At 39.4% G+C, this 11,761-nt stretch overlaps 1 protein-coding gene across 1 annotated transcript in view; it reads left to right on the top strand.

Moving 5' to 3' along the window:
- LOC107295919 (E3 ubiquitin-protein ligase RNF213) overlaps nt 1–11,761 on the top strand; it is an 85,777-nt gene that overhangs the window by 28,412 nt on the left and 45,604 nt on the right. Inside the window, exons 9-12 of the mRNA XM_015825253.1 lie at nt 437–643; nt 2,006–2,192; nt 5,850–5,902; nt 7,540–7,693. Of these exons, the coding sequence (XP_015680739.1) occupies nt 437–643; nt 2,006–2,192; nt 5,850–5,902; nt 7,540–7,693 (601 nt within the window). The remainder of the gene's footprint in view (nt 1–436; nt 644–2,005; nt 2,193–5,849; nt 5,903–7,539; nt 7,694–11,761) is intronic.

The following is an 11,761-nucleotide window of genomic DNA, read 5'->3' as shown; positions in this document are numbered from 1 at the left end:
AGTACCAATTATGTGAATCCTCTCAAATAAAAGACAACCAAGGATCTTTCTTTCACTATCTGAAGACAGATTCCATTTGTTATTGCTAAAGAAGGTGGCTTCTTCTCTAGAATAGATCATTAAAGATAATCTCAATGGCCATTCTTTCATGGTAGCTATTTTGCAAATGCGATTCCTCTTGTCTTAGGGCAGGTATTTTCTCTAGCCCTACCTTAGGCAGGTATTTTCTCTCTGTGTTCTCTGTATGTGCTTATTAGTCTCAAAATGTTAGGGGCCAATTGTATAGAATAGGGGAAAAAAGCAAAATTATGTTATTTTGTTATAAATCTGAAGGACTTTATTTTGTTGGAAGTAAGAAAGGCAAATTAATTTGTACAGAGAGATTCTGGTAAAAAAAAGTGTTTTTTTGGATCTTAATTTCTTCTATCTCTTTCAGTGTGGAGGAGAAGTTGATAATATTCTGTATTAACTGTATTGAAGAAAAGATTCACCAGTGGGTGTGGACACTCCCAGTTCTTTATCTATTTACTGTGAATGATTCTGAATATAAAACTAGGACTTGCCTTGAATCAGAAAAGAAATGGGCAAGGTTGGAACGTATTCAGTATTTGGAATTCAGAGATGGAAACAGAAACTTTAATAAGTAGGTTTTTCAGCCTAGTATTGTTACTCCTGAAATGATTTCTGATTTTTTAAAAAGTTGATTTGAGTTAAGGCATGGACCTTCAATATTTATACAAATACTCCTCAACTTACAACCATTCATTTAGTTGACTGAAATTATAACAGCACTGAAAAAAGTGATTTTATGAGTGTTTTTCCCACTTACAACCATTGCAGCATCCCCCACATGGTCATGTGATCAAAATTTGGACACTTGGCATCTGACTCATATTTATGACAGTTGCAGTGTCCCTTTTTGCGACCTTCTGAGAAGCAAAGTCAATGGGGAAGCCAGATACACCGAACAAACGTGTTAGCAACTTAATTTTGGTGGTTCACTTAACAGCTGTGGCAAGAAACATTGTAAAATGGAGCAAAACTTACTTAACAACTGTCTTGCTTAGCAACAGAAATTTTGGACTCGGATATGGTTTTAAGTTGAGGACTACCTGTAGACTGCAAAGCTGGACTCCAAGAAATAAAAATAGTGCCATTTGGTGATGTGACCTTTCAAGATAGTAAATGTTTGTGATCTTCACAAATGATACTGAGGTTAATAAAAATAATAAATTATCAATTGTTGCATGAATAATTAAACTTTCGCCAGTAGGGCTGGTCTTTTTGCTTGATTAATCCATAAAATGACTGAATAAATTACTCAGGTCCATGCAAGGGTTTCAAGAAAGAATTGAGAATGTTATGAAACAATAATATTGTGACATAAGAGATCAATATGTAACATAGGAAGTATGTCTGAGGTGGTAACTACAGTTTAGATAGTGTCATATTTTGGTACTGTATTCTGATGATTAATATTAACTAATATAACTGGACTATTGCAATGTGCTGTACATGGGGCTACCACTGAAACGTATCCAGAAGCGTCATCTGGTGCAGAACAAGGCCATCTGGGCAATTTTAGGTGCCCAAGAAGGCTGCATGTAACACCTTTGCTTCATGAGCTGCATTGGGTACCAGTTTGCTTCATAAAGTTGTTTTATCATTTTAACATTTTAATCCTAAATTGTTCTGTTTTTAATTGTTTAATTTTACTGATTAAAGTGCACACCGCCCAGAGCACCTCTCCAGAGGAGATGGGCAGTTAAGGAGTATGAAATGTAAATAAATAAATTCTGAATCAGCAAACACAGTTCTTTTAGCTATAGTAGCTGACAAATACAAAATCAATCTGAAATTTCTTAATTTCTGGATTGACAATTCGTCACATTCCATATAATTTTGAAATTGAAGCTCTGACAAAAAGTACATGGAGAATACTTGTTGTGCAATGTTTTTATTCAAATTTCCGTGTCACTGTCATGCTTTTCTGTTTGTTGAAAAGGAATCTAATAATGCAAAAGAAGCATTTGCTGAAAGGAAACCAAACATTATTCAGGTCCTGGTTCTGCTTGTTACCACTATGGGACCTGGTGGAATTTATCTCTGTCCCTTATGCTGATCCATTCGACTGTCTTCTGGGAACTTTTCATAGACTGAATAATTTGAGAATTGGCCCTCATCACTGTCAGGTTTGTTCTGATTTCTAATTAACATTTTTAATCATATTTGTCTGATGACGGCAAGGGATAGATACCAGAGGCCCAATCTTACATGCGGCCCATAGGTTTGTCATTACTCCTTAAGTGAAGTATGCATCAGCAAGTATGAGAACTTGGTTTGTTCAAGCTATTCTAGTAAATTGGTCCATTAAGGCCTGACTTGCTACTTTTGTCTACCAGGTAGAATAACCTCCCTCGGTCAAGACATATTGTTTGCCTTTGATATCTTGGGCTTACAATATCCATCACTCACCTCCGGAAGGGTGCCATATTAACAGTCGGTTGCAAAGGGGCTTTATTCTTATCATGGCAGTACTGCATGTCTTGGCTTATGTCAGAATTTCCTATATACAGATACTTCCTCCCCAATGGGAGGAATACTCATTCACTTGGGAAGTAATCAGCCATATTTGGCAGCCTCAGGCAAAACTAGGTAGGCATCATGAACTGATAATAAGATACCCCAGTGATGGCGAACCTTTTAGAGACCGAGTGCCCAAACTGCAACCCAAAACCCACTTATGCATTGTCGGGTGCCGGGTGGGTGTGGCCCATTGGCTGGGTGTGGCCCATTGGCTGGGTGTGGCTGCGGTGGTAACAGCAGACTGGTTGGGACTAAAAAGTTCAATCAATTCCAACTTTGCAAGATTTTTTTTTCCTGCGAGAAGTTGAAATTGACTGATTGAACCTTTTTTTTTTGCACACGGCGGTGGAGGCCTAAAGTGAAAAGGTTTTATAAAACCCAGATGAAGGCTAGGACTGGGGCGATGGCGCATGTGCCCACAGAGAGCACTCAGAGTGCCGCTTCTGGCACCCGTGCCATAGGTTCGCCACCACTGAGATACCTTATGCCCCTAAGGAGATACACTGCACAGAATTCCGTTTTTGATACATTGTGGCTCCCAATATTTCCTGGGGATTATCAGCCCCACTACACAGACCAGACCAAGCAATCAGCTCTAGGAAGGCTAAAACTACCTTTATTGATATCAGCAATAAAAGCAGAATCTTGCAAGATTGACTGTGCTTTATTTCCTCTCTCTTATTCTTCAGTGAATTAAGGAGGTATCTGCCTGAGCCATTTACAAATATTCATTCATTCATTCATTCATTCATTCATTCAATCAATCAATTTCTATAGACTCCCATCTCAAACAAATGACTCTGGGTGATGAACAACCCAGTAAGAGAAACTTTTAAGTTTGCTTGTGTTTACCTGTTATAAATATGAGTCAGTTGCCAAGCCTCTGAATTTTGATCACTGTGACTATGGGGATGATGCAGCAGTGATAAGTGCAAAAAATGGTTAAAAGTCCCTTATCTTAGTGCTGTTGTAATCTCGAACGGTCACTAAATGAATGTTGTAAGTCAAGGACTGCCTGCATCCACTTTCAAATAAACTTTCCAACCAAGAGAAAAGAAGAAAAAAAAATCATATTCGCTGAGGCTCCCACATTTTGTCCCACAGTGCATGCTTGTAGAATTATGCACAGAGTTGTGGTGGCTTGGCATCTGTGACTCTCACAAGAGGGTTCCCTAGTCTTTCCTCCACAATCTCAATTGTTACAACCTCCAATAAACCATGGAGATGCGGTCTCTCTTGTCATTATTGCCAACCCAAAAAGCAATAGAAGTGGAACAAAGCAACACTAACATGGAGGCTGTTAAAGACCAACAAATACATCATACTGAAAACCTAGATAACCAAATAACAACTATTAAGCTGGACGTGACTCTCTACCTAAACCAGAAGAAACCTGAGGAACAAGAAGACCAAATTGTATTGAAGGAGTCACCAGGACGACAACTTCACGACTATGAATGTGCCAGCCTTTCTGGAAAACTGATAACTAGATGTTTCCCTTGGTTCTAGTAATATGTACAAGAATGAAGTGAGATTTACCTGATGATTTAAAGGCATTGGTATGGAAGCCTGGTTGGCACAAAAAGAAAGCCAGAGTTAGATTTTTTTTAAAAAGGGATCTTTTGATTTACGATAGAGCAGCGGTTCTCAACCTATGGGTCGCGACCCCATTTGGGGTCGATCGACCATTTCACGGGGGTCGCCAAGCAAGGCTGTCCGCCATTTTTTCTGTTTGCCATTTTTTCCCACTTTTCCGGCGGGTGCCTTACCTCCCTTGTGCTGGGCCAGCTGGTAGTCGGCCTGCTCCGTCTCTGCTGCTTGCCAGCTACGCCTCGGCCAGCGCAGGGGGCGGAACCACGCATGCACGGCACTCCCGGGCAGGGAAAGTCCTCAACTTATGACCGGTTGGGTAGTCCTCGACTTACGACCGGTTTAGTCCTCGACTTACGACCGGTTTAGTCCTCGACTTACGAACGGTTGGGGGTCGCAGCATTAAAAAGGTTGAGAACCACTGCGATAGAGGATCCTAAAGTCTCAATAAATGGGCTAAAGAGAGACTTCTAGATGAAGGGAAATATGATTATTGGATTTAAATGTTGTTAAATGATAAAAAAAAATAAGGGATTAACTGGCTTAACATTCAGGATTTTGACTTATAAGGGAAATGAAAATTAATGATTAGGAATTAGCTTTGAACTATTGTTTAGATAATATAGATGATGGACTTGAGACAATAAAGGACACTATTAGTAAGTGATGATGTATTAGAATGAGAAATAGAAAATGTTTATATAAGATAAGAATATGTTTAACTGACTAATATGTATATTTTAGATATGATAACTTTTATGTAGTGAAATAAAGGAAATTTGGATTACCCGAAACTCAAATACTATGGATATTAAAGGTTAAATTGGTATATTGTAATAAAAAATTAAAAATTAAGTAAACCTTAAAAACAGGATATGGATATGTATAAGCAAACAATATATTGATAAAGGTCTTAAATAACTTTGTTATAATTAAAAATTTATAAGCCAGAATGAGATATAACAAATGTTAAGGGAAATAGAGAAGGAATTTCTGATGATATAACCTGAGATATGTACTAAAGATTTTGTTATTGAACCACTGATTACCCAGTCACCATGCTGCTTTCCGAATACTCAGTATAAAATTGGAAAATCAATAAAACTTGTTTTTTTAAAAAAAAGGTGGCGTGTTAGGAGCACTAGGAGCACTAGTTTCTCCTCTTACCCATTGGTGGGTAATAGTGCGCTGTAAGCTCAAATCTCTGGCAAAATGAATGCATGAATTTCAGGAAGATGATACAAGTTGTTACGTAGATTAAGGTTAGGTAGCTAATGGAGGATTTCAGGTGATGGGAAAAGAGGAAAGTCTCATCCACAGGTAAGCTAAACATGTTTTTGTGTATATTTTGCTACCTAAAATTCTTGGTTTATCCATGAGTACATACAATAACTCACAGGCATGACCGCATATCTACACAATGCAGGCAAATTTATGAATGTACAGTATTTATGTTTAGATCTGTTAATTGTCCAAGTCTTCTCAAGGGTAGGATGTGTTTCTTACAAATGGAGGCGTTCAGATGCACACAACACACACAATACCCATACACACACACATACACACACACACACCAACCTCTTTAGGCAGCAAATTGTAAAAAGTCACTTGACTGGGAGATGTTTGTCTAAAACAGTGATTCTTTTTAATCTGAACTTTTTTCTCTGTTTTAGGATATAAAAAAGCTTTTAGAAAAATTGTTGCACATCCTGTCAAAAAAAAAGATGTAAGTAAAACATGCATGTACTTTTTTTTTAAAAAAAGCATTCATTTAGAACACACCTCACTGAAGTAAACAATAGAAAAATTGATAGTGAATCACTTATGTAGCTTTGTTTTGTCAAGCTGAAAATGATAACCCACAACTAGGGGTCTTTAGGTGTTTGAGGAGGTACTTGATGCAATCAGGTATCGGAATGAGTAGTTGATGTGTGTGCAATTTTTAGAGAGACGATGCTCAGAAACCACCATTTGCAAAGCTGACCTGCTGATCAAAAGTGTGGCCCAGCCTTCTAAGACAAAATGGCCTACGTGGCCCTCACTGTCTGAAGGAAGCATGATGCCTCTGCACAATAAAATGCTCCATCAAATGGATTGCTCACGGTCCACAAACTGTTAGTCATAAAAGATTACATGTTATTTTAATAACCATAAAAGATTAGTATATAAAAATGTTTTAAGAGAAGTTAGAAAGATTCATTTGTTTTATTTATTAACATTTATATGCCACTTTCATGTGCAACAATGCCATAATTAGCATTTCATGGCTGGGTTATTTCTGCTAGAAAAGGAGAATTTCAGACTATTAGAACAAAGTAGGAAGTGATTTTGAGAAAAGGAAAAAGAAAAAAAATGGCCTCACTCTTTCTTCCTACAAAGAAGTCCCACTACAGAGTATGAGATTCCATAGACACTGCTTCCCTGTCCCCATTTTTTAGCATTCACCTGCTGCTATTGCTGGCCCTTTGTTGAGGAATGCCCAGCTAGTCATGGAGAAGGAATCAAGCAGGGGATTAGCCTTGAATTGTTGCGCAGCTGCAAGAGACCCAGGACTGCCCCCCCCCCCAATTCTTGCTTCCCAAGAGAAGGCAAGCAGTCTGGGGAAGTTCCTGTACTGTAGGTAAAATGCAGTAAAGTTACCAACTTGAACCTTTCACTTGTGGTACTATTGTTTGAGCCTGACAACTTCCCATGCTTCCCAGTGCTCACCTTTGCCAGCCTACCTGATACCCTTGCTGGCCCTCCGTGCTTTCCAGGGCCTGCCTTTGTCAGCTCCCCCATGGTCCTTGCCAATCCTTCCATGCTTTCCAACACTTTCCCACAGCATTCCCCCCCCCCCCAAAAAAAACACATTTGCTTGCACTCCTTATCCTGGGCTCCTGCCTCTTTCCCCCTAGTGACCCACACAGTCCTAAGGTTATGATGGCAAACAGGACTACCATCACTGTTATGCTTTATGTTTGCATCATTTACCAGTGGTAATTTCTCTTAATTATAATCCACCCAATTGCTGTGGTAATCTCAGAACTACCAGTATTTTGTTAGGACTCTCTTTAACGCTTAACTTTGATACAGTAGTAGGCAACTTTTCCAGGGGAGGCACATGTTTTGAATTTTATGAGTGAGTGGTGTTGATATTCACAAAATGGCTTCTATAGAAGACTTCCTAGTTCAAAAAATCAACTATGGGGATGTGTATGACTGGTTATGAAGATGAAGAGAAGTATTTTACCTTCCTGTAAGCTTAGTTTTCATTGCAAATGTCATTTTGAACTCCTGAGTCTTGTTTTGTTATGCATACTTTTAATGTGCATTTCTGGTGTTCTCTTAATTGCGCAAATATACAAACTTTCTCCAATTCAGTACAATTCAGCAAGGTGATTGGAAACACTCTGCTATTGCCTGTCAAAAACTTCATGAGATGTGCAGCTATCAGGTTCCAGCAATACCACATTACAAGTTATTAGCTACAGCAGTTGAGATTGTTTCAACAGTTCTTGCACTCAAACCCTCAGAGGTAAGCTTCTCTCTCTTGCCCTTTGGTAGTTCATTAAGATGAGTGGAGAAAAGGCTCACTGACTAGAGCAGTGGTGGCGAACCTATGGCACGCGTGCCAGAGGTGGCACTCAGAGCCCTCTCTGTTGGCACGCACGCCACCGCCACTGCCACCAGCAGCAGGTCCATCAGGCCGCCACTGCCGCCCAGAGCAGGCACCCCACCCAGCACAAAGGAGGCGAAGCGGCTGACTAGCAAGCTTGAGTAGAGGTGGTAAAGCAGAGGTCACCAACCATTGTCAATTGGTGGACTGGAAGAAAAGGGAGGGGGAAGTATTTTACATGCGTGCATGCACACATGGGGCCACGAGCACGCATGCTCTGCAAATGGGGTGGGGCTAGTGCCTACTCACTAGCCCTGCCCCGTTCTTGCGTGGTGCAGCGCCTTGTATCTGTACCCTGCGGTGCCACAGCAGCCGTTTTTGCGCCTTGTAGCATGGTGGTCCATTTTTGCACCCCCAGTTTTTGCATGCCAGAGGCGGCACTCAGAAGCGCCTCCCTGCCCCTCCCCCGAGGGCACCACAATGCTGATGTGGCCCTGGCACTTTGTGATAAATAAGTGGGTTTTGGGTTGCGGTTTGGGCACTCGGTCTCTAAAAGGTTCGCCATCACCGGACTAGAGGAACAGAATAACAGAGTTGGAAGGGATCTTGGAGGTCTTCTAGTCCCAACCCCACTCAAGCAGGAGACCCTATAACATTTCAGACTTTGGGGTGGGGTGAATTCATTGGGACAAACAGGTTTGGTGAGGTAGTTATATGAAAACATCACTGTTTTGGAATACTTCAGGCAAATAAAAGTATGGATAGTCTTCGATTTACAACAGTTTGCTTAGTGATCTCTCAAAGTTACAGTGACTTATGATCATTTTTCACACTAATAAGCATTTCCATGGCCACATGATTAAACTAAAGATGCTTGGCAACTGACACATATTTATGACGGCTGCAGTGTCCTGGGGATCATGTGATCACCTTTTGTGACCTTCAGACAAGCAAAGTCAATGGGGAAACCCAGATTCTCTTAACCGTGTTACTACATTAACAACTGCAGTGATTCACTTAACAACTGTGGCAAGAAAGGTCATAAAATGGGGCAAAATTCACTTAACAACTGTCTCATTTAGCCAGAGATATTTTGGGCTCAGTTTCTGTTGTAAGTCGAGGACTACCTAAAGTATTTTAAAGTTCATAAAATAATTTGGCTTGAACTTCACATGTGATGGCAGAAGTTAGACTATTATCAAACCTGGCATAGATTTGGCACAGATTAGGGACTTACTGAATCTAACCATATGTGTTATTCCCTGCTTTGATGTTTAAAAGATAACATATAGCCGTAGGGATACCAAGGACCTTCCAAGGAGAGGGTTTGAATTAAGCGTTTTCCCTTCTGTGATCAAATTTCACAGAACTAAGTAGGCTGCAGAATGGATCATTCTGTGATGCCTGAGATACCCTCCCAAACATTTCAGGATTATAGCCAAAATAAATAAAGTAAGTAGAGAGTACTATTGGCAAGCTAAATCATAGGGGATCTAGGAAGCTTCTCTGTTGTGCACCTATTCCGTGGAACAGCATTCCCACCAGGGATGGAGGAACCTCTTTCTCCTGAAATGTTAAAAGGCCCTTAAAATCTAGCCTTGATCCTAGGCTTGGTGTTAATGTGTTGGGTGGTGCCTTGTGCTGCATTTTAAAGATTGTTTTTAGCCTGAGCTGACTTGTTTTATTTTATGTTTTTAACTGTTTAAATTTAGTATTATATATTTTTTTATAACAAATTTTATTGTTTTTTTAGTTTTTACATCAAATTGCTTAGGAAACAACGTGGTAATGGGGACATCAATCATCCCCCCAAAAATAATTCATATATAACTCAGGTTAATTCATTAAAAGTTCCCTCTCTATTCCCCTCACATAATATTACATATTCAAATCAATACATTTCTAAATAAAGTTCAATCAGTCAAATCAGTTATCAATCACATTTCAGCTATAAATATCCAAATCCTGTTTTTAAGCTTTAAATTTAGTATTATATTTTGTAAGTCACCCAGAGTTGACATGAATGGGTGTCTATAAAGGTAATCCTTGACTTACGGCTGTTTGCAGCATCCCATGGTCACGTGATTACAGTTTATGACGTTTTGCTGAAAACAGGCACTTACTTTTGGCAAAACCGGCCCACAGTGAACAATTGGTTTGCTCAATGACTGTGGTGTTCACTTAATGACTGAAGCAGTCGCTTATTGACTTTGATGTTTGCTTACCAATCACTGCAACAAAGGTTGTAAAAATCAGGTCAACCACAGGAGTGACCCACTCTAGGAACATAATGTGCAGTCTCCATTACAGTCCTTGGTCGAGGACTAAAGTATTAAATCTACTTTTATTATTAAGTTTCATCTCATAGCCAGNTAGATATATAGTGTCATATACATGATATATTAATCTGCTTGTACTAATTAATCTAGATGAGCATAACTTCAAATGTATGAAAAGCTTTTATGTAATACTTTTGTGACGTGTCTTCTTTTATTGATGTTAAACCAAGATTAATCTGATCACTATCATATCTGGCAAAACTGCTTGGAGTTTCTAGCATCAGCAAAATATGATTTTGGACAAGAATGATTCACTACAGTAATGTAAACTTACCATTTATTTTGAGCTGATGTGTGGTTGTGCAGTTTATTCAACAATTAATGGTTAAAATATGGCTTGGCGCAACTATACAATTAAAACCAATAATTGGCTTTGCTTCTACAACAATCTTTCTTAACCTAGTTTGCTCCAAAGGTGCGGTGACTACAATTCTCAACATTACTGGGCTCTTGATGATTAATATCATGTCTGTTATTGAAAGAGTCTCCAAATTATCTAAACCAAATCTCTTATTGTAATCTTTCTTGTCTAAGACTTGTTTTGGGAAGAAAATGCATTTTTGGTATGCTTTATTGATATGATGTGAGGGTGCTGCTGTTGCCTTCTCAGAGAATTGCATTCCTGGGTTTTAGGTCCTTGCTGGCAGGGATAAAGAGGATGGAGGATATCAAACCCTGAAGAGATTGTGCCTGTTGCCAGGGAGGCTAAATCAGAAATAAATGCCTGTATGTTAAGTTGGTTGTAGGGACAACTTGGGTATCCTTCTAGTGTATCAGCCGATGCCCTCTGTGAGCCCTTGATTTGTGCTCAGACTGGTATTGGAGACTTCTCATGTTTTAGTGATTTCAAACTCCATACTCTCTGGATTGGTTGAAATAGGCTTGGGAGTTCATGATCTTTGTGGCAATTATGGACTTGTCCCAAATATCTCTGGTAGAACACATATAAGTAAGAAGTTTAGACCTCACTTTCATATCTGAGCAGATAGTTGGTGATTTGTCTATGCAGAACATCTGGTTTCAGTTTGAATGAAGCACCTGACATAAACAAGTATGGAATTTCTTCAAACTACTAGTAGCCTCCCCATTTCCATGAGTTTAGGGAAGGGAGGTCTACAAATGTTTCTTTGTGGCAGCATGAATGTTACGGAATTCCTTGTCCCTTGAAATCCAGTCAGTTCATACCTTGTTAGGCTTTAAGGAATTATTAAACATCAAATTGTTAAGAAGATTTAAAGATGTCACCTTCAATTTTATTTCTTTTTTAAAGAATAATTTTATCTGTGGCTTAATGTTTGGGAACTGATTAATTATTATGCAGTTTTAATTGTAGCATGGACATTTTTTGTTGTGACTGTAACTCTCTTTGAGAGTCTCTCAAGTGTGCGAATTAAAAGAATAAATTAAGTGACTCTATAAATGCCCAATTATTGTAGAAAAACTATTTGATCTGGATCACATAGATCCATGTAACCTTGTATAACTCTATGTATCCCTATGTAACAGGTCAGGGGGAGGAGTTAGGGTCAGGGGCGGAGCTTCAAAAGGGCATCCCTGGACACTAGCCTGGGGTTAGTCCTTTGTTCTTTGGCCATCACATGCAGCCACACGGCTGGAGACTCCACAATCACCCCACCATGTGACGCTT

Source organism: Protobothrops mucrosquamatus, unplaced genomic scaffold (genome assembly GCF_001527695.2).
Source record: "Protobothrops mucrosquamatus isolate PMUCROS unplaced genomic scaffold, P.Mucros_1.0 scaffold2571, whole genome shotgun sequence".
Classification (NCBI taxonomy): domain Eukaryota; kingdom Metazoa; phylum Chordata; class Lepidosauria; order Squamata; family Viperidae; genus Protobothrops; species Protobothrops mucrosquamatus.
This window is presented reverse-complemented; position numbering and strand designations above follow the sequence as displayed.